At 44.7% G+C, this 23449-nt stretch overlaps 3 protein-coding genes across 3 annotated transcripts in view; 2 read left to right on the forward strand and 1 right to left on the reverse strand.

Annotated features, from left to right (window-relative positions):
* Positions 1-537: 537 nt before the first annotated feature.
* Positions 538-11892, forward strand: mcm7 (minichromosome maintenance complex component 7). The gene is made up of 15 exons (XM_082178501.1): positions 538-697; positions 1838-1917; positions 2026-2190; positions 3183-3307; positions 4796-4976; positions 5067-5204; positions 5305-5454; positions 5990-6104; positions 6594-6725; positions 7474-7557; positions 7862-8073; positions 8168-8433; positions 9606-9774; positions 10401-10510; positions 11537-11892. The coding sequence occupies exons 1-15, from the start codon at positions 667-669 to the stop codon at positions 11742-11744; spliced, it is 2166 nt and encodes a 721-aa protein (XP_082034627.1). The 5' UTR covers positions 538-666; the 3' UTR covers positions 11745-11892.
* Positions 11893-15980: 4088 nt separating this feature from the next.
* Positions 15981-18560, forward strand: and4 (actinodin4). Its single transcript, XM_082177121.1, has 5 exons — positions 15981-16035; positions 16138-16189; positions 16321-16365; positions 16794-16945; positions 17772-18560. The coding sequence occupies exons 2-5, from the start codon at positions 16141-16143 to the stop codon at positions 18474-18476; spliced, it is 951 nt and encodes a 316-aa protein (XP_082033247.1). The 5' UTR covers positions 15981-16035; positions 16138-16140; the 3' UTR covers positions 18477-18560.
* Positions 18561-19253: 693 nt separating this feature from the next.
* cops6 (COP9 signalosome subunit 6) overlaps positions 19254-23449 on the reverse strand; it is a 14821-nt gene continuing 10625 nt past the window's right edge. The window contains exon 10 of the mRNA XM_082177114.1: positions 19254-19847. Coding sequence (XP_082033240.1) covers positions 19707-19847 — 141 coding nt within the window. The 3' untranslated portion in view covers positions 19254-19706. The remainder of the gene's footprint in view (positions 19848-23449) is intronic.

Here is a 23449-nt window from a genome sequence, read left to right on the forward strand (position 1 = left end):
GCTTAGAATTCAAGTGGCGTTATTTATGACAGGTTTATCATTTATATTGTTCAACATCAGCATTTATGTCATGGTCTTTATTGGGGACAACATTGGCTGACCTGTCACGTCCTCCATAAAACGCAAAAACAACCACACTTCATTTTTAATCATATTTTATGATTTGTAGATTCCATTTTACAGATGAATCTCCCAGTGTCGCCAGCGCGTGGCGTGTGGTCGAGGCACAATCATCGGTTCAATTGGTTCTGAGTTTCGAACAGCTTCGTCTCTCCCATCACTAATCATTCCTGCTCCATATGTTGTTCATATATCAAATATCATATATCATAATCTCCCTTCCGGGCTCGTGCTGGCGGATGTTTTGAACTGTTTGCAGCTTTTGTCATGGCATCTTTTTTTTACCGCCGTTTCAAAGCGCAAAGCTATTGGTCCTTCCGCTCACATGACACACTACGTTTGTAAGATTTTCGCGCCACAAGCGCAGCCCCGCCCCCACGCACGCCCAGACGCGCTCTGATTGGTGGAGAGCGCCAGCAGACTCGCGCCAGTTTTCGCAGCTGTCCTCGAGATCCTGTTGCGTCTTTAGTCTCTGAAAGCGTTTCCTAAGCGAAATATTCACATATTTATCTCAGAGACGTAATTATTCACATTTCCGCGATAAACATGGCACCCAAGGATTATATGGCGGAAAAGGGTAAGTTGGGAAATTCACTTCTGCCGCACATTTAACATTAACGTTAGATTTATTTGTGAAGAACTCTTCTCTGTTTCTGAGTTTCGGACACGCATCAAAGTTCGACGAAATGAAAGTAGAATAAAGTCGCATATGAATCATTTATATGTGAACTCGAGCGGAACGTGTATCTGTTATACATGTGTGCGATGTTTCGTTGTTTGTGTAAAAGCAGGTTTAACTTAGTTTTATAGTCGCTCGCGGCGGCCGCGCGGGTTGCGCGCACACTTGCTGAAGTGCCCGGATGGAGTTTTGGAACAAAGAGCGGCGGCGCGCGCAGATCACGTGCTCGCTTCCGACTACGCTTTTTCCCAATCTAAAGTTTAACGGACCGTCCAGAATCACGTGTGTCTGTTTATTCTGATCGGGCGCTACTGTATTGTCGTAGAGTCGCTTCAAAGCACGATGTGAAAGTTTATTCTGTACGCGTAAAACGGAGCCGCGCGGCGTGACCCTAACTGACACCAGAGCCACGGACCGATGATGATGAAGATGATAATGATGAAGATTATGCTGATGCTGATGAGCTCAGATTTCGGTCTGGACGGGTCTAGTTTGTGAAGCGCGGAGGGATCGCGGAAGCGCGTGGCTGTAGTCGGGCACGAGGACCATGTGCTGCTTTGTTTACAATAACACCAGCCGTCGAGTGGCGTTACGCGCGCGTCAGTTATATCGAAGACGCTGATGGCAGCGATGTCGCGCGCGTTGGACTCGTCACGATGCGGCTGATCGACACAACGCGATGTTTTGCTCAAGTCATTATGAGGCTGTTTGGACGCGTCGATCATTTGCGCGCAGTTTCACTTCATTTATCTTCGTATTTTCTTCTGAACAGTTACTAGTAAATGTTTAAAGCTGAAATCGTCCTAATTTCATCTGTGCGAAGAGTGTATCATGCGTTTTGGACATTAAAGCCCTTTTGTTTCGGCTGCTCTTCTGTTTTTGCTCGTTTGTTTACGAACACGGATCACGTGACTGATGTGTTTGTGCACTGCTTGGTCGCGCGCTCATCTTAAACTTTTCCTGCACGTGCACAAACACTCCCACGCACTGCTTTCCTCTGGTGTGTGTGTGTGTGATCGTGGTTTTCTGTGTTCCCAGAGAAGTGCAAGCGCTTCCTGCAGGAGTTCTACAGCGAGGATGAGTCCGGGAAGAAGATCTTCAAATACGGCTCTCAGCTGGTGAGATCCTACAGTTCCTGCAGACGAGCCTCAGTGTGTGAGAGACTCCGGCTCACCTGTGTGTGTGTGTGTGTGTGTGTGTGTGTGTGTGTGTGTGTGTGTGTGCAGGTGTCGCTGGCCCACCGAGAGCAGGTGGCGCTGCTGGTGGATCTGGACGACGTGGCGGAGGAAGACCCTGAGCTGGTGGAGAGTGTGTGTGAGAACGGCAAACGCTACGCAGGACTGTTTGCAGACGCGGTTCACGAGCTGCTGCCGGAGTACAGAGAGCGAGAGGTGTGTGTGTGTGTGTGTGTGTGAGTGAGATGTGCCAGTTGTGACGGGGCGAGTGGAAGATGCCCGACTGGACAAATCAGCCTTAAAACGTCATTAACAAAAAAAAAACTACGGAATCACCAAACCGTGAGAATGATTCTGCATTCATGTAGTGTAAGTGGCGATTAATAGTGAATAATTATATAATAAACTGATGGTAACATGGTTGTGCTGTTGAGGCTCTCACAGCCTCATGAGGAGAAATGGAAACTCGCTTAGCATCCTGCGCTAAACATTCAAAATGTGGATTTTGAAGTGAAGCATCATCACACGACCAGGAGTGCTGGATACCTGCACCATTACAAATGTGACACTGATTTTATATTCTGTTTAATAAACAAGTAGTTCATATTAAGTCACTTACATTTTAGACTTTATATTGACTGTTTTTGTTCAGTTTCAGCAGTTCTAATAGTTCCACACAAAGATCTTAGCAGAGCCACCGCGTCTCACAGCAACACTCGTGTTTCAGCACTGAATCATTCAGCGTTTTGAATGAATTGTTTGAGTCAAAGATTCACTGACCCATTCATAAACATGTGCCTCATTCCTGAACGAATCAGCCGCTGGAGTAAATTATTCAGTGACTCGCTCGCCGCTACACACAGTTTAGCTTCAGGTTTAGAAATATCATTATTTCCAACATTTCTTATTTGAATGTTCAAAAAATATTTAAAATGGTCTCATAACATTATTTAATGCTGTTGTAATATTTCAGTGTAAAACACACAAAAAAGAAAAAAATATCCTGGACAAGCAACTTTATTACTTGGATTGGCGGATTGACTTGCCCGACGGACGAGCGCATGAAAGACTGATGAGCCCTGGCTAACCATAACCAAACTAACTTACAACGAGTGTGTTCAGCTTTATCTGTACACGTACAGTGTTGGTGTGTGTTTGTGTGTGAGAGTGAGTGAGTGTGTCACTGATAGTGTGTGTGTGTTCTGTAGGTGGTGGCGAAAGATGCCTTGGACGTTTATATCGAGCACCGGCTGATGATGGAGACCAGGGGTCGCGACCCTGCAGACACGCATGACTCCAGGAACCAGTATCCGTCTGAACTCATGCGCAGATTGTGAGTCTCACACACACACACACACACACACACACACTCTCTCACTCTTACTCACTCACACACACACACTCACTCTCTCACACACTCATTCTCACTCACACTCTCACTCACTCACTCACACACACTCATACTCACACTCATTCACACTTTCACACACTCATTGGGTCTCATTCATGAAACACGAGCAGAACGAATTTGTGTGTAAATCGTGTGTAAAGTGGTTCTGGCGTAAATTTTCGGATTCATTAAAATGTTCGTATTTTCCAAATGTTAGTTGGTACGAAAGAAATCTACACCTGCTCCAGCCACGCGTAAATAGTGCGTTTAACATCCAAACGTTTTGCTCATTAATAAGGCTGCATTTTAATTCACCTTAATCAGGTACATATTTACACAGCATTTTGAAAAAATATTATATATAGTAATTACATACGTTTTTTCTTTTTACTTTTATAATGAGAGCCAGTAATAGCATCTGCAAACGGAACACAAGTCCGCAAGTCACAAGTGTTGCAGTCAAGCTTCATGTCGAACCATTTTCTTTTCACTTCTGGGACTGTTCGATTAACAGATGAAACTCCATTAACTGCATCTGTAATATGCTGCCAAGCTTCCTTTTTCTTTTCTTTTTTTAGGACCTGATACGCCACTATGCACGCTTGAAAATAAAATGTGGCGTTTTGAATGAACTTCTGATAATGAAACTTCATTTTCTGCATCTGAGAAATTTCTCTTTTTCATTCGCTTTTGAGAAGACATGTTGAAATCCTTCGTTTGGTGTCATAATATGATGCCCATATATAGTTGTCAGTCGGGCGGGATTTATGGTAATTGAGTGAGTGTGCACGCGCGTCCCATTTACGACTGATTGGAATTCATTAACACACACACACTTCACTATCACATCTGACGTTTACGAAGTATTTGTGAATCAGGAGAAGAGTTTTCGGGAAGGTCTCTTTACGCACAAATCATTTCATGAATGATACCCATTCTCTCACACACTCATTCTCACTCACACTCTCATACTCATACTCACACTCTCTCACACACTTGCTCACACTCATTCACACACTCACTCTCACACTTTCTCACTCTCACTCACTCACACTCACTCTCATACACTCATTCTCACACACTCACTCTCACACACTCATTCTCACTCTCATTCACTCTCACACACTCGCTCACACTCATTCACACTCATTCACACTCTCACACACTCATACTCACTCTCTCGCTCACACTCACACTATCACACTCACGCACTCACTCACACTCTCACACTTGTACTCGCACTCTCTCACACTCCCTCACTCACTCTCTCACACTCATTCTCACTCATACTCTCACTCACTCTCTTGCTCACACACACTCACTCACACTTTCACACACTCATTCTCACTCACACGCACTCACTCACTTACACACACTCTCACTCAACTCACTCACACACGCTCATCGCTCATGAATGTGTGTGTGTGTCAGTGAGGTGTACTTCCGGCCTCCCTCTACACTGAAGCCGAGGGTTGTGCGCGATGTGAAGGCCGACAGCATCGGTCAGCTGGTCACCGTCAGAGGGATCGTCACCAGAGCCACCGAGGTCAAGCCCATGATGGCCGTTGCCACGTACACATGTGACCAGTGCGGCGCCGAGACCTACCAGCCGGTGAGTGTGTGTGTGTGTGTGTGTGTGTGTGTGTGTGTGAGAGAAAGAGAGAGTGTGTACTCCTGCTAACACACTCCTCCTCTTCCTCAGATCTCCTCTCCCAGCTTTACTCCGCTCATCATGTGTCCCAGTCAGGAGTGCGTCACCAACAAATCAGGAGGCCGGCTGTACCTGCAGACGCGAGGGTCAAAGTTCATCAAGTTCCAGGAGCTGCGCATTCAGGAACACGTATGTGTGCGAGCGTCACGTGTGTGTGTGTGTGTGTGTGTGTGTGTGTGTGTGTGTGTGAAACTTCATGATGTTGATTGTGTGTGTGTGTGTTAATCAGAGTGATCAGGTGCCGGTGGGGAACATCCCTCGCTGCATGAGCATCTACACACGCGGAGAGAACACGCGTGTTGCTCAGCCCGGAGATCATGTGGCCGTTTCTGGGATATTCCTGCCTCTGCTGCGCTCGGGGTTCAGACAGGCTGTGCAGGTGAAACACACTCTCTCACACTCATATACACATACACATATACACACACACACACTCACTCTCTCTAACACTCACTCACTCGCTCAAATTTGAATGCATGTAGTTGATCAATTGTGATCATCTTTATTTCTACGGCGCTTTATAGACTACAGAAAGCATCTTCACAGGAATAAACAGGAAAATAACAGAATCAGTGATGAGGTTTCTCCAGTAGCTGTCAGTGCAGTCTAATCAATTAAAAAAAATTACCATGTAAAATGAATTTAAATGTCATAAACGCATTTCTCTGGTGACTCGTGCTGGTCTCCAGTCGTTTAATGCGCTTTGACCCCGCCCCTTCCTCACATTATGTGCCACGCACATCTCAACAGCCAATCAACCGGCAGACAGAACCAAACCCCGCCCTATGTTTGTTTTCCTCTGATTCTAAACGTGTCACATGACCTCAATCTCGGGTTTCCTTGGTTCAGGTGTATCTGTTGATGTGTGTAGGGTTATGTATGTTTAACTGTGTGTGTGTGTGTGTGTGTGTCAGGGTCTGCTGTCGGAGACGTATCTGGAGTGTCACTGCATCACTCTGATGAATAAGACTGAGGATGATGAGCTGGGAACTGAAGAGCTGAGCGACGAAGAGCTGCGGCACATCACGGGTAATGCTGTGTGTGTGTGTGTGTGTGGACTTCAGAAAGAGCCTCTCGACTGACATGTGTCAAGTCACCTTCATACAGTGCTTTAACAATATAGATGTTTCACAGCAGCTTTACAGTGATAATAGGAGATTACAGTAACAGAGATTGTTTACAGCAGATCTAGAATAAAGTTATTGTCCAGATAAAGATAGTTTTGATTGATTCACTTCCATTGCAAAGATTAGTTATTAACTTAGAGGCCGCTAACACACACCGTTCTAACAGAAACTTAATGTGTTCTAGCCGTTCATTCACACAACAGTGTTTGGAGCTCGAGAACACAAACTTTTAAACCGGTTCCAAGGTGGAAGCGTTGACATTTTTTACATTTGTATGTGTGTAGAGAAGGACTTCATCAGAGCCTGTGTACTGACGTGTGTGTGTGTGTGTGTGTGTGTGTGTGTGTGTGTGTGTGTGTGTGTGTGTGTGTGTGTGTGTGTGTGCGCGCAGAGGAGGACTTCTACGAGAAGCTGGCGGGCTCGATCGCCCCTGAGATCTATGGGCACGAGGATGTGAAGAAGGCTCTGCTGCTGCTGCTGGTGGGGGGAGTGGAGCAGGCGCCGCGGGGCATGAAGATCAGAGGTCAGAGGTCAACATCTGATCAACATCTGTTTGGTTTCACTCTCATTAGACCCTCTAACAACTAACCCTTCATCTAAATGCCTTACTCACTTCACTTTACCTGAGCATCGGACTCTTTGCCTGTGACTAGGGTTGGGGATCGTTTGAATTTTAACGATTCTGCTTTTCAATTCCAATTAGTAAAAATAAAAAAGTAGATATCATTCACCTTTAGCCTTACTGCAAAACATTTAATTGCAGCTGAATATCAAATCAACAGGTTAAAGAACACTTACGCAAGCAACGTTTGCCTATTTAAAAATACCATAGAAAAACAACTAGCTGTGTCACTAAAGTGATTAGAAACGTGTGCAGCTTGATTTAATTTGTTGTATTATAAAAAAAAAAATTCTCTCTCTTCTGTTATGTTAATAAAATGTTAAAAATCAATAAAAAGATTGATTGCGAACAGCGTGCGAGTCGTCTCCGCTTGAGTGATTTAAAGTTGTGCTCAGAGGAATCTACATTTTAATTTTATAACAAGTATCCGATTCCTGATCTCAAGTATTCTATTCCTAACCCACTCATTCTTTCTGGAAATAGCTGAACACTCGCTTTGAACGAAACTAACCAATATTTAAAACAACTGAGCGATCAAGTCACTGCTGCACTGATATTCTAAATCATCAGTTCTGTTATCATCATATATCATTGGCATTATAGGCGTAACAGTGACTTACTGTGAGGCGATATGTCTGTGTGTTTATAGGGAACATCAACATCTGTCTGATGGGAGATCCAGGTGTGGCGAAGTCTCAGCTGCTGTCATACATCGACCGACTCGCCCCTCGCAGTAAGTCCAACAAATAAACACACACACACACACACACACACACACACACACACACACTGTCCTCCCGACTCTCCTGACCGTCCTACCCACTCTCCCGGCCGTCCTCCTCCCGACTCTCCTGTCCGTCCTCCTCCCGACTCGCCCGGCCGTCCTCCTCCCGACTCGGCCGGCCGTCCTCCTCCCGACTCTCCTGTCCGTCCTCCTCCCGACTCGCCCGTCCGTCCTCCTCCCGACTCGGCCGGCCGTCCTCCTCCCGACTCGCCCGTCCGTCCTCCTCCCGACTCACCCTCTCTCTCTCCCTCAGGTCAGTACACCACGGGCCGCGGCTCCTCTGGCGTAGGGCTAACCGCGGCGGTGATGCGTGACCCGGTGACGGGTGAGATGACTCTGGAGGGCGGAGCTTTAGTGCTGGCGGATCTGGGCGTTTGCTGCATCGATGAGTTCGACAAGATGGCTGACGCCGACCGCACGGCAATCCACGAGGTCATGGAGCAGCAGACCATCTCCATCGCCAAGGTACGAGCGTTTGAGCCGGTCATGTGACTCCTGTCTGTTTGAGCTGGTCATGTGACCCCTGTAGGAGCGCGATCACATGTGTTCTGTGTTTCAGGCGGGGATCATGACGTCTCTGAATGCGCGATGCTCGATCCTGGCGGCGGCTAACCCGGCATACGGGCGCTATAACCCGCGCAAGAGCCTGGAGCAGAACATCCAGCTGCCGGCGGCCCTGCTCTCGCGCTTCGACCTGCTGTGGCTCATCCAGGACAAACCCGACGCCGACACCGACCTGAGGCTCGCGCAGCACATCACATACGTGCACCAGCACTGTCGGCAGCCGCCCACACACTTCAGCCCCATCGAGATGAAGCTCATGAGGTACACACTCACTCACTCTTACACACACTCTCTCTCTCTCTCACTCTCTTACACTCACACACACTCACTCTCTCTCTCACTCACTCTGTTACACTCACACACACTCTCTTACACTCACACACTCACTCACTCTTAAGGGGGTCGCACACCGGACAGCGCCACGTCTTTTAAATTCGAACACATTATTCTCTATGAGAGTGCACACACCGGCGGCGCCTTTCGGTGTGTGTCCGCGTCGGCTCAGGACCGTGTTCAAAATCCTGCTGCGCCACAGAGCGCCATTTATGTGGTTTTATATTAAATTTACATTTATGTGTCTCAAATCGTAGTTAATGTATATACGGACTTCACCCTGTGCTGCAATATACATTTAGTTTTATATTTATTTACAGAAATCAGAAAATTGCTGATGTTATCGGATTTTCAGGTGAGAGTTGTCCTAGACGCGGCGCTGAGCTGCGCGTCCGGTGTGCGGCCACCTTTACACACACACTCACTCACTCACTCACTCACTCACTCTCTCTTACACACACACACTCACTCACGCTCACTCACTCTCTTACACACACACACACTCACTCACTCACTCGCTCACTCTTACACACACTCACTCACTCACTCTTACACACACACACACACACTCACTCACACTTACACACACTCACTCACTCACTCACTCTTACACTCACACACACTCTCTCTCTCACTCACTCTGTTACACTCACACATTCACACACACTCACTCTCTCTCTCTCTCTCTCTCTCTCTCTCTCTCTCTCTCTCTCTCTCTCTCTCTCTCTCTCTCTCTCTCTCTCTCTCTCTCTCTCTTACACTCTCACTCACTCACTCACTCACACCATAGGGCTGCAACAGTAATCGACATGATTGATAACATTTTATTTTTGGTTTAGTTTCTTTATTTCTGTAGTTTGGCCTTTTTTGCCCACAATGTGAAGCAGAAAATGGTTGCATGGTGTTCAGACTGACCTATTGAGTGTGTCCACTGCTGAACATACACGCTGAACACACACGTGACTGCATCTCTCTCTCTCTCTCTCTCTCTCTCTCTCTCTCTCTCTCTCTCTCTCTCTCTCTCTCTCTCTCTCTCTCTCTCTCTCTCTCTCTCTCTCTCTCTCTCTCTCTCTCTCTCTCTCTCTCTCTCTCTCACACAGGCGCTACATCAGTAAGTGTAAGCAGAAGCAGCCGGTGGTTCCCGAGTCTCTGTCGGATTACATCACAGCGGCGTATGTGGAGATGAGGAAAGAGTCTCGGGTCAGTAAAGACACGACCTTCACCTCGGCCCGCACGCTGCTGTCCATCCTCCGCCTGTCCACCGCCCTGGTGAGAGAGACACACACACACACACACACACACTCTCTCTCTCTCTCTCTCTCTCTCTCTCTCTCTCTCTCTCTCTCTCTCTCTCTCTCTCTCTCTCTCTCTCTCTCTCTCTCTCTCTCACACTCACACACTCTGCCCTGGTGTGAGAGACACAGTGATCTCTGGCACCTGTCTGTGGTTCTGATGAGGGTGTTGTGTGTTAAAAGTGCTGTTTGTGCAGGTAGCTGTGATCATCTCTACTGTAGAAACGGCACTTCACGACACACTCCGCCATTCACACGCTTCCTCTTCCAGGTCACGCGCTGCTGTTCAACACGCCTGTTGTCGTGGCGACGGTCAGCTTTGCGGGGTCGGCAGTCAGCCTCGGTCACGCCGCTGTGCAAACCCATGCAAAACTGACCGCACACGACACGCCGACTCACACGCGTGAACCAGAGACTAGCTGGTGTTGAGAGGCCGAGACTTGGGCAGTTGCTGGATTTCCCAGAAGGCATTGCACTTGTCTCGGTCTGACAGTGCCGGCACAGCTCGTCCGTTTGCTGAAGGACACCTGAGGTTGGAAATCATGTTTTTTAAGGAACATGTGGTTCTTTTATTCACGTGTGTGTGTGTGTGTGTGTGTTCAGGCTCGTCTGCGGATGGTTGATGTTGTAGAGAAGGAGGATGTTAACGAGGCGATGCGACTGATGGAGATGAGCAAAGACTCGCTGCAGGCCGACAAGACCAGCAACACCAGGTACCCTGACCTTTCACCTCTACTCCATCTCTTCTCTCCACCTCTACTCTTCACCTCTACATCTTGTCTACTCTTCACCTCTACTCCACCTCTACTTCCTGTCTACTCTCCACCTCTACTTAACCTCTACTCCACCTCTACTTCTTGTCTACTCTCCATCTCTACTCTTCACCTCTACTCCACCTCTACTTCACCTCTACTCCACCTCTACTTCTTGTTTACTCTCCATCTCTACTTCACTTCTACTCTCCACCTATACTCCATCTCTACTCTCCACCTCTACTTCACCTCTACTCCACCTCTACTTCTTGTCTACTCTCCATCTCTACTTCACTTCTACTCTCCACCTCTACTTCTTGTCTACTCTCCACCTCTACTCCATCATTACTCTCCACCTCTACTTCTTCTCTACTTCACCTCTACTCTCCACCTCTACTTCCGTCTACTCTCCACCTCTACTTCACCTCTACTCCACCTCTACTTCCTGTCTACTCTCCACCTCTACTTCTTGTCTACTCTCCATCTCTACTTCACTTCTACTCTCCACCTCTACTTCACCTATACTCCATCTCTACTTCACCTATACTCCATCTCTACTCTCCACCTCTACTTCTTGTCTACTCTCCACCTCTACTTCACCTCTACTCCATCATTACTCTCCACCTCTACTTCCGTCTACTCTCCACCTCTACTTCACCTCTACTCCATCATTACTCTCCACCTCTACTTCTTGTCTACTCTCCATCTCTACTTCACCTCTACTCTCCACCTCTACTTTTTGTCTACTTTCCACCTCTACTCCACCTCTACTTCCTGTCTACTCTCCACCTCTACTTCACCTCTACTTCCTGTCTACTCTCCACCTCTACTTCACCTCTACTCTCCACCTCTACTTGTCTACTTTCCACCTCTACTCCATCTCTACTCTCCACCTCTACTTCACCTCTACAGTGCTTCACGCAGCTCAGAAACAGTTAAACCCATGATCAGTGAAGCGGCTCCCAGAATGCTCTCTGTCGTCCTCAGGGCTCAGCGTCCTGCTGATGTGATCTTCTCTCTCCTGCGGGAGCTCTCCGGCGAGGGTTCGGCCCGATCCGTGCGGATGAACGAGGCAGAGCAGCGCTGTGTGTCCCGCGGCTTCACTCCGGCCCAGTTCCAGGCCGCGCTCGACGAGTACGAGGAGCTGAACGTGTGGCAGATCAACCAGGCCCGCTCGCGCATCACCTTCGTGTGACCCGCTAACCTCAGCTAACCGCTAACCCTCCGCTGACTCGTGACTCTGATTCACCCGTTTCAGCTTCTCCCACTAAATGTGGAAGGAGCAAGTTTAGTTTGTTTTGCTTTTTAATCTGTTATTTCTGAAATAAATGCTGTAAATAGATGATCTTTGTTTCGAGTCTGTTTGTAAAGATGATTTACGGTCATCCCTGTAGGATGCAATACTGACACGAGCAGAACATGAGATTTCAGTGTGGTTTGTCAAGAAACTTATTTTAAATTTTTTGTAAAGCGAGAGTAAAGCAATCACTTTCTGTGTTTTCTTCCCTGAATCAGCCAAATATTGGAAGATCGTTCAACAAAATGTTGTGCAGCTGTTTCACTGCAGTTCATTTCCCCTGGTTTGTAAGTGCCCTTTCTGCTGGGATTGAGTAAACTAAATGGTAATATTTAAACTATTTTGAACTACATGATTCATTTTCTAAATGCATTGTGTTTCTGTGGCCTCTTTGTAGAAATGTTTTCAATTTAGATATTTAACTAAAACCACAATTTTGTGTTCGTCCTGAACATGTCAGGTGGTAATAGTGTTAGGGGTTGAAGACTAACCAGTTTGAAGGGAGACAATGCGTTCCATCTTATATTTTTAATTTAGTCTCATTTTGTGCCCTTTCTGGGTCAGAATATCTGTATGAACAACATCTCTGTTGCTGATGTGGCTGACATTCCTGACGTAAGTGCTCACATTGCATAAAATAGTCAATTTATAACAAAGTTATGAGTTGTCCATTTTAAGTACATATTTTCTGAAACGATTATTTTATTTTAAATCATTCATATAAACAAAGTGAAAACCAGTCACAGGTTTTCAACCCCAAAACAATTAAATATACAGATACTGTATGTGATGGGGTTGAGTTCAGACTGGGACATAACTGTCTTTTTTTATGAAATATATTTTTTCTTTTTTTCTTTTTACAAGAAAGTAAAACAGAAACACAATATTGCCAGAAATTACAGACACTGCACATTTTGTTAAATATTTCATGGACATGACAAAATGCTTAGTGTACGATAGAATTAAGACATTATTTTATGATAAAAATTATTCAAATGAAGTAATTGTTTTATTCATTATAATGGACATACCAAAGCATTGTGAAAATCTTTAAACATTTAATTTTGGGGAATCGCCACTTTAAAAAAATCTGGGGGACTGAAATATTATCGAATCCCAGGAAAAAGATTGGTAAGATAAAAATTCAAGAGTTTGCAAACTCGTAAAAAGATTAATAAAAAAAAATTAGCTGCTAATTGGGCTGATGGTGAAATAAGCGCTTACATTTACATTTAGTCATTTAGCAGACGCCTTTGTCCAAAGCGACTTACAAATTAGGACAAAATTCAGCGAGTCATCATAAAGAGGCAAAAGCAACAACAACGCAAGAAGTGCTCAAAAACTTCTGTGTACTGTCTAATATGCCAAGTTCAAGGGTCCATAAAAAAAGATTGCTTAAGTAAAAACTGCCCAGATTTTGGACTTCTTTAGAGCCCTAGCTCTAGTATTAAGCCCTTCTGTCAGATTTAACACATCCTCAAAAACTATGGAGAATAACAGGTGCTAATTGGGCTGATGGTGCAATAAGCGCTTCTGTGTATTGTCTAATATGCCAAGTTCAAGGGTCCATAAAAAAAGATTGCTTAAGTAAAAACTGCCCAGATTTTGGACTTCTTTAGAGCCCTAGCTCTAGTATTAAGCCCTTCTGTCAGATTTAACACATCCTCAAAAACTATGGAGAATAACAGGTGCTAATTGGGCTGATGGTGCAATAAGCGCTCTGTGTACTGTCTAATATGCCAAGTTCAAGGGTCCATAAAAAAAGATTAGAAATGTAAAAACTGCCCAGATTTTTTATTTCTCTAGAGCAGTAGCTCTAGTATTAAGCCCTTCTGTCAGATTTAACACACCCTCAAAGACTATGGAGAATAACAAGTGCTAATTGGGCTGATGGTGCAATAAGCGCTTCTGTGTATTGTCTAATATGCCAAGTTCAAGGGTCCATAAAAAAAGATTGCTTAAGTAAAAACTGCCCAGATTTTGGACTTCTTTAGAGCCCTAGCTCTAGTATTAAGCCCTTCTGTCAGATTTAACACACCCTCAAAGACTATGGAGAATAACAGGTGCTAATTGGGCTGATGGTGCAATAAGCGCTTCTGTGTATTGTCTAATATGCCAAGTTCAAGGGTCCATAAAAAAAGATTGCTTAAGTAAAAACTGCCCAGATTTTGGACTTCTTTAGAGCCCTAGCTCTAGTATTAAGCCCTTCTGTCAGATTTAACACACCCTCAAAGACTATGGAGAATAACAGGTGCTAATTGGGCTGATGGTGCAATAAGCGCTCTGTGTACTGTCTAATATGCCAAGTTCAAGGGTCCATAAAAAAAGATTGGAAATGTAAAAACTGCCCAGATTTTTTATTTCTCTAGAGCAGTAGCTCTAGTATTAAGCCCTTCTGTCAGATTTAACACACCCTCAAAGACTATGGAGAATAACAGGTGCTAATTGGGCTGATGGTGCAATAAGCGCTTCTGTGTATTGTCTAATATGCCAAGTTCAAGGGTCCATAAAAAAAGATTGCTAAAGTAAAAACTGCCCAGATTTTTTATTTCTCTAGAGCAGTAGCCCTAGTATGAAGCCCTTCTGTCAGATTTTAATTTTGAACAGGTGCAATATTCAGACACACAGACATCTAGAATCAGCATATGAATCTCAACAATGGTGACAACAAAAATCTTCATGCCGTGATGCATGCTGGGTGCCAGCAGAGAACAAAACACATTGATGACTCCCAGCATGCATTGCAGCATCTCTAAATTATGCAGCTAAATGGTCAAACTATTTTCTTTATTTGCTTTTATTTTTCTGATTTGGGATGTTCAGATCTGTTTTTCTAAATATTTACTGTCACCATTGTTGAGATTCATATTCTGATTGTTGATGTCTAAGTTATGCTGTAATGTAAATCTCTTATGTGCACAATGTGTTTAAAAAGTGTTAGAACTACTCAGATACCCTCAGTCAATATGTGGATGAGTCAAGCTGCTACTCTTCTACCTCTAGAGAAACTAACATATGATCTGCATCAAAGATCTGATGTTTTCTGGCGCACTTGGTCTTCTCTGTGGAACTTTCTTGAAGATTCTCAGTGACTGATATATCCTTTTAATTAAAAAAAAATAAAAAATTTGGTCAATAAAATGTTGTATTATAACTATTTTTTCTATTTTTGTTATCATTTTATATGCATATATATGAACATGTATATCCAAAGTTTGTAAGATAATTGTAATATTTGGCTGTACGTGCTGTTATGAGATACCAGTACCACTGTTGTGTTATTGTATACAATATATTTATAATAATAAAAAAAAAGTGTTAGTAATAAGTGAAGCTGGTTATGCTGTTTGTTTTGGAGTTGCTTAATCAATGATTTTGAGTTAGTGTATTTTTGGTTCAAAATCATGTTAATTTTATCCCTGCTTGAAAGAAGTCAAAACGGACACGATTCACTGGCATTGAAATAAAGCAAGATTTATTTATTTGAGATCCTGTTGTACAAAAAAGGAAGATTGATTTGATATTGTTTCAATGTTGATTTGATGTAAAATAAGTGATTGAGTTGACCAAATATTGTTATTATATCCTTCTTGATCTATTTTTCATCATTATAAAATTACATTATTTCAGGGTGCAAACTTGATGAAAGATCAATGTGAAGTTTCAGCCTCAGTGTTGGTCTGCGAGTGAAGGGCTGTGTTAAATGTTTAAGACGTGTTTGAGATCTTTTCCTCAGGATGAAAATAAAAGCGATAAAAGGGGATGGAAGTTTCTGGAATGTGTCACGTCTGCAAAACTGGTTTTATTAGCAGCTTTTAAAGTTTCAGCTTGGGAGAAAACATCTGTTTTTAACTATAGCAGATAATAATCCGGCGACAGCCGCTCATAATAATGAATGCTGTCAGTCTGAGTCTTTTAAATATAAAACTGTCGACAAGTTCAGTCTTATTTGAAAAGCGCACTCGCTGTGTGTTTAATGTTTTATTGTTGATGTGTGTGTGTGTGTGTGTGTGTGTGTGTGCGTTGCTGCTGCGCGCGCGTTAAACCTGAGCCCGGGGCCGTGGGCGGGGCTTCAGCACGGATCTGACCAATAGTCGGGCGAGCTCGAATGATTGACAGATGACGGGCAGAGCAGAAAGTATAAAACCACCTGTCTGCTCAGTGATGGGAAAGCGGCATCACAGGAGAGGTGAGTGAAGACTTTAACTCTGATTTCCAGTAGCCTAATATAAAATATTTGAAGATATTTGAGTAGCTACAGTGGATGAGTTTATTCCTCTGTTAAACACAGGTCATGATGTCTGTGGTGAAGCTGCTGTCTGTGCTCTTCTGCCTCCTGCCATGTGAGTTTCTGTTCTATTCTATTCACTCTCATGCTTTAATCATGTGTCGTGTATTATTCATCAATAAAAGCAAAACAATTTGTGTACATATTTTAATATCTCGTGAAGGTGAATTGTTCAAATGTTTCCAGGTCAGCTTGAGGCAAAATCCCTGATGAACGTCCTCAGACCGGAAGGTGAAGAGCTTTACACTCGCATCTACACATGGGTTAGGTGTCTGGAATGATGGAAGTTCCTCTGGGTTTCGTCTCTCAGTGCTGTCACACACACACACACACACACACACACACACACACACACACACACACACACAGAAGGGCACATGCCGTGGATTGCTTAATGAAAAAAAGTAATTTTAGACAAAAGAAAATACCATATACTTTTCCTTTTGGTGTAGATGTACAATAAGCCGATACAGTGGAAAATAATGTATTAAATTTAAAAGGAAAATACATGCAATTTTACTGAAAAGTACAGTAGAAATTATTTTGTACAAATAAAAATTATGAATGATCTTCTACTTGTTGCCAACTGTTTTATTTCATAGGAAGATACAGAAAAACGATTTTTATGATTCATCTTAGTGTGTGTGTGTGTGTTCTAGATGTTGCTTCAGTCAGTATCGACTCCGACAAGGCGAATGAGTTCCTGTCCGGTTCTCGACCCAGACGCAGCGCTGATCCCCGCTGGCACCGGCAGACTCCAGACTTCCAGGCGTATTACCGATATTACAGCAGCATCGGACACACCGAGGGTGTAAGACGCTTCACACACACACACACACACGCTTCACACACACACACACACACACACACACACACACACACACACACACACACACACACACACACACACACACACACACACGCTTCACACACACACACACACACACACACACACACACACACACACACACACACACACACACACACACGCTACACACACACACACACACACACACACACACACACAGACATACACTTCACACACACACACACACACACACACACACACACACACACACGCGCGCGCTTCACACACACGCCTCACACACACACACACACACACACACACACACACACACACACACACACACACACACACACACACCACACACACACACACACACACACACGCCTCACACACACACACACACACACACACACACACACACACACACACACACACACACACACACACACACACACAGACATGCACTTCACACACACACACACACACACACACACACACACACACACACACACACACACACACAGACATACACTTCACACACACACACACACACACACACACACACAGACATACACTTCACACACACACACACACACACACACACACACACACACACACACACACACACACACAGACATACACTTCACACACACACACACACACACACACACACACACACACACACACACTTGATCCACTTCAAATGTTGACAACTGTATTTTCATGCGTTTGTATAATTTTCACACTCAGTATATATTTTATCTTTATATATGATGATATAAAGCTATCCCTCAAGATAACATCCCCTCTATCCCGTGTGTTCCCGCAGCTGTACGAGATCGACCGGATCCGGATGCTGTACCAGCAGATGAGGCACCTGGAGCACGTCTACGGCCCCAACGCCTCCCAGTACCAGAGCAAACTGGGCCTTCCGGTTCTCCCACCGCTTCCCAGGTGCGACCCTGCCAAAGACAAGGGGTGTAAGCAGCCCCCGGCCCCAGTTAAGGGCGTAGCTCCGCCCCCGGCCCCAGTTAAGGGTGTAGCTCCGCCCCCAGCCCCAGTTAAGGCCGTTGCTCCGCCCCTCACTCAGGCTGATGTGGTGTATCTGTGCAACAGTAAAGACCCGCTGTGTAAACCACACATCGTCTACATGCCCACCGGAGCCGTGCCGGTGCTGTGCGACCCGCGCTACCACTCCACCTGCCGGCTGGAGGCCCTGCCCCCGGCCCCACCCCCCTCCAGAACACCTGAGCTGGCCCCGCCCCCTCCTCCCGCCCCCATGCTCTACAAGGCCATGGAGTTCGATTGCGACCCGTACTGGGACCCCGACTGCCTGATCGACCACCCGCCGCGGCCCGTGAAGGGGAAGGTTCCGGTTCCGGCTCCGGTTCTGGAGGACGACGATGCGGATCCGGTTCCCGCCAGCAAGAAACACCCGCATCCATATTATTACTCCAACCCTCATCCCTACAACTACCGGTCCGAGCTCTACGACCCGCTCCGACACGCCTACCCTTCAGCCGACAGCGCATAGAGCCGACACTGTGTTTCATTTCATTGTGTGTTTCATGCTTCATAATTCATGTTCAGAAACATCAATAAAACAGTTTGAAGTGGACTGAATGGTTTTGTCCTGGATCAGTTGTGTTTCAGGAAGCAGACGCTCGTGAAGCTTCACACTGAGAGGCTCTGCTAACAGCAGCAGATTTCAGATCATTAGCTTTACCTTCACAGATGTTAGTGTTTAAAGAGCTTTTACAGATGCTGAGTGAGCATAAGAGACACAATAAACACACACACACACACACACACACTCTCCGTCTCACTCACTAACACACATTCACACAGTCTGTCTGTTAACTCTTGTGGTGTTTGTACGAACGGTTTTGGTGCAGCTTATTAACATTTCTTTATAAATCTAATGCGTAAATCATTTTATCTTATTAAAAATGAAGACTTCTGTTTGGAACTTGATGATTTGTCCCCCTGACCTGGTAACTGAGCTCATAAAATAACACTTTCATCTGGGAAATATTTTTTTATATTTATCAAACACTACATTGTTTAAATGAATATCTAGGTAGTTTGCTTTAAAACTCTGATCTCCTTCTGGAGACGTATAACGGCTGTTGATCTGCTGGGTTAAAGTGTGTGTTGGACACGAGCAGTGATCTACAGACGCTCCTCTAATGGAGCATGAGCGATACACATGTTAGGTAAACTGCTCTGAAAGAATCTGTATCAGAAAAAACCCGACTCAAGGGTTGCGTCTCATATCTGGACATGCACAGGTAATGATAAACACACAGTCTCGCACAAAAACATCATGTTTATTTGTCAAACAGCAGGAACAGTCAGAGAGAGCAGAGAATATGATGGGAGAGAGAGCAGAGGATATGATGGGAGAGAGAGCAGAGGATATGATGGGAGAGAGAGCAGAGGGTATGATGGGAGAGAGAGCAGAGGATATGATGGGAGAGAGAGCAGATGTTAGAGTGGGAGAGAGAGCAGAGGGTATGATGGGAGAGAGAGCAGAGGGTATGATGGGAGAGAGAGCAGAGGATATGATGGGAGAGAGAGCAGAGGGTATGATGGGAGAGAGAGCAGAGGATATGATGGGAGAGAGAGCAGATGTTAGAGTGGGAGAGAGAGCAGAGGGTATGATGGGAGAGAGAGCAGAGGGTATGATGGGAGAGAGAGCAGAGGGTATGGTGGGAGAGAGAGCACAGGTTATGATGGGAGAGAGAGCAGGCGACGGAGTGTTTCAGAAGAACAGGCCTCTCATGCGCCGGCCGATACCCTGACGGTCGTACAGGACGTTGAACTTGTTGATGAACTGATTCATGCTGTTGCAGGTTTTGGTGATGGATCCCAGATATGCCATCAGACCCACGTCATTACATTGCTGAGGACACACACACACACACACACACACACACACACACACACACACACACACACAACAGTACTTCAGTCACAGTGTGTGAATGTAATTCATCTGATCAAGCGTCTGAAGAGTTTGTGTGTGTTTGTGTGATAATGTGTGTGAGTATGAGTATGTGTGTGACTGAGCGTGTGACTGAGTGTGAGTGAGTATGGGTGTGACTATGAGTGTGTGTGTGTGTGTGTGTGTGTGTGTGTGTGAGTGAGTGTGTGAGAGAGAGAGAGAGAGAGAGAGAGAGAGTGTGTGTGAGTATGAGTATGTGTGTGAGTATGAGTACGTGTGTGAGTATGAGTACGTGTGTGTGTGTGTGTGTGTGTGTGTGTGTGTGTGTGAGAGCGAGAGAGTGAGTATGTGTGTGAGTGAGTATGAGTACGTGTGTGAATATGAGTATGAGTATGTGTGTGAGTATGTGTGTGAGTATGAGTACGTGTCTGTGTGTCTGTGTGTGTGTGTGTGTGTGTGTGTGTGAGTATGTGTGTAAGTATGGGTGTGATTATGAGTGTGTGAGTATGAGTACGTGTGTGAATATGAGTACGGGTGTGAATATGAGTATGAGTACGTGTGTGAATATGAGTATGTGAGTATGAGTATGTGAGTGAGTATGAGTATGAGTACGTGTGTGTGTGTGTGTGTGTGTGTGTGTGTGTGTGTGTTGTGTGTGTGTGTGTGTGTGTGTGTATGTGTGTGTGTGTGTGTGTGTGTGTGTGTGTGTGTGTGTGTGTGTGTCTGTGTGTGAGTATGTGCGTAAGTATGGGTGTGATTATGAGTGTGTGAGTATGAGTACGTGTGTGAGTATGAGTACGGGTGTGAATATGAGTACGGGTGTGAATATGAGTACGTGTGTGTGTGTGTGTGTGTGTGTGTGTGTGTGTGTTTGAGTATGTGTGTAAGTATGGGTGTGATTATGAGTGTGTGAATATGAGTACGGGTGTGAATATGAGTACGGGTGTGAATATGAGTACGGGTGTGAATATGAGTATGGGTGTGAATATGAGTATGTGTGTGAGTGTGAGTATGAGTACGTGTGTGTGTGTGTGTGTGTGTGTGTGTGTGTTTGAGTATGTGTGTGTTTGAGTATGTGTGTAAGTATGGGTGTGATTATGAGTGTGTGAGTATGAGTGAGTGAATGAGTATGAGTGAGTATGAGTATGAGTATGTGAGTGAGTATGAGTACGTGAGTATGAGTATGTGAGTGAGTATAAGTATGTGTGTGAGTATGAGTACGTGTGTGTGTGTGTGTGTGTGTGTGTGTGTGTGTGTAAGTATGGGTGTGATTATGAGTGTGTGAGTATGAGTGAGTGAGTGAGTATGAGTGAGTGAGTATGAGTATGTGAGTGAGTATGAGTATGTGTGTGAGTGAGTGAGTGAGTGTGTGTGTGTGTGTGTGTGTGTGTGTGTGTGTGTGTGTGTGTGTGTGTGTGTGTGTGTTACAATTGTGGTTCTGATGCTTTCTATTTTCTCAGTGAAGAAGTTCATGAAATCATTACTACTGAACTGTAACGGGATATTTTGTTTGGGTGACGTCTGTTTATTTGTTAGTCTAGCCACGGTGTTAAATAAAAACCTTGGATTGTTTTGGTTGTTTTCTATTAGTTTGCGGAGGTGCTCAGCCCTGGCCGCTTTTAGGGCCTTTTTATAACGTGACATACTGTCTTTCCACGCGATTCTAAAGACCTCTAAATTAGTTTGTTTCCATTTACGCTCTAAAATACGGGTTTCTCTCTTTAAAACATGCGTAGTATTGTTGTACCATGGTGCTTTATTTTTCTCTCTGACCTTTTTTAATTTAATAGGTGCAACCACATCCAATGTTCTAGAGAGAATGGTGCTCATAGTGCTAGTTAGTTCTTCTAGTTCATCTGTTTGTTTGGGTTCAGGCAGCAGCTGAGACAGATTAGATAAGCAATTTGAGAAATTATCTATGGTGGATGGAAGGATTGTTCTGCCTGGTTGATAACGCGACGCCGCATGACATATTACAGCAGTACGTAATATGCAAGTTACCATGTAGTGATCAGTGACTTCATCACTTTGTGGAATGATATCTATATCGGTTGGATCGGTTCCATGTGATATAATTAAATCGAGTGTATGATTAAGACGATGTGTTGGTCCGGTGACGTTTTGCTTGACCCCAAATGAATTTAATAAATCTGTAAACGCAGCTCCTAACGCATCATTTGGATTATCTACGTGTATGTTAAAATCTCCAACAATTAATGCTTTATCGACATTGACTAATAGGTCTGAGAGAAAATCTGCAAACTCTTTTAGGAAATCAGCGTAAGGCCCTGGCGGTCTATATACGGTAGCCAAGGCTAGAGATAATAGGGATGTTTTACTAACATCTAAGAGCGTAACATTTAGTACAAGTACTTCAAATGAAATAAACGTATAACCCGTTTTCTGAGTAACATTTAGAATATCTCTATAAATGGTTGCAACACCGCCGCCACGACCAATCAGACGGGGCTCATGCTTATAACAGTATCCAGGAGGAGTAGACTCATTAATACCGAAATAATCATTTGGTTTAAGCCAGGTTTCAGTAAGGCAAAGTACATCGAAGCTATTATCTGTGACTATTTCATTTACAATAACTGCCTTAGGTGTGAGTGATCTAATGTTTAGAAGACCTAGCTTTAGAAATAGTTTTTGTTTACTAATAGCAACATTTTCTGTTTTAATAACAATTAGATTTATTATTTGATCTCACTAAACGAGGAATAGACACGGTTTCTATGCAATGTTCTACACTAGTATTTATATCAGTTGAATTGGTGCAGCAGAGACTATGATTTAGATCCGCTCCGAATCTGCTTGGGTGTAAGCCATCAGCACGGAAAAGCCTAGGACGCTCCCAAAACAGATTCCAATTATTTACAAAGAGCAGTTTCTGCTCATTGCACCATGACATTAACCATTCATTTAGCGCAAATAATCTGCTGAACTTTTCATGCCCTAGTCGGTACGTGGGAAGCGGTCCTGACACAATGATCGTTGTTTCAGGCGATGTGCTGCGTACCGTATCGATTAGATTCCTGAAGTCTTTCTTCAGAATCTCCGTCTGGCGCAGCCTGATGTCGTTCACTCCAGCGTGCAGGACCACAGTTCCGACGCGCTCGTCACCGTTCAGGATCTCGGGAACGCGAGCAGCGATTTCAGAAACACGAGCACCAGGAAAGCAGTGACTTTGCACCTTACTTTTACCTAACGTAGCGTGTACGTGCCGAACGATGGAATCGCCGATGATCACAGCATCGCGTTCTGTTTCGCGTAGAGGGGAGAAGCGGTGTGTGAATGTAATTCATCTGATCAAGCGTCTGAAGAGTTTGTGTGATTATGTGTTTGAGTATGAGTATATGTGTGACTGAGCGTGAGTATGTGTGTGAGTATGAGTATGTGTGTGAGTATGAGTACGTGTGTGAGTATGGGTGTGAGTATGAGTACGTGTGTGAGTATGAGTACGTGTGTGAGTATGAGTACGTGTGTGAGTATGAGTACGTGTGTGAGTATGAGTACGTGTGTGAGTATGGGTGTGAATATGAGTGTGTGACTATGGG

Source organism: Leuciscus leuciscus (assembly GCF_965113295.1).
Source record: "Leuciscus leuciscus genome assembly, chromosome: 8".
NCBI lineage: Eukaryota > Metazoa > Chordata > Actinopteri > Cypriniformes > Leuciscidae > Leuciscus > Leuciscus leuciscus.

What these genes read in the sequence shown, in the direction of transcription:
- mcm7 (XM_082178501.1), top strand. Translation starts at nt 667, where the DNA reads ATGGCACCCAAGGATTATATGGCGGAAAAGG. An exon ending in CGACCGACTCGCCCCTCGCA is followed by an intron (nt 7,558 to 7,861) that starts GTAAGTCCAACA and finishes TCTCTCCCTCAG; the next exon opens with GTCAGTACACCACGGGCCGC. An exon ending in GACAAGACCAGCAACACCAG is followed by an intron (nt 10,511 to 11,536) that starts GTACCCTGACCT and finishes TGTCGTCCTCAG; the next exon opens with GGCTCAGCGTCCTGCTGATG.
- and4 (XM_082177121.1), top strand. Translation starts at nt 16,141, where the DNA reads ATGATGTCTGTGGTGAAGCTGCTGTCTGTGCTCTTCTGCCTCCTGCCA. An exon ending in GCTCTTCTGCCTCCTGCCAT is followed by an intron (nt 16,190 to 16,320) that starts GTGAGTTTCTGT and finishes AAATGTTTCCAG; the next exon opens with GTCAGCTTGAGGCAAAATCC. An exon ending in GAACGTCCTCAGACCGGAAG is followed by an intron (nt 16,366 to 16,793) that starts GTGAAGAGCTTT and finishes TGTGTGTTCTAG; the next exon opens with ATGTTGCTTCAGTCAGTATC.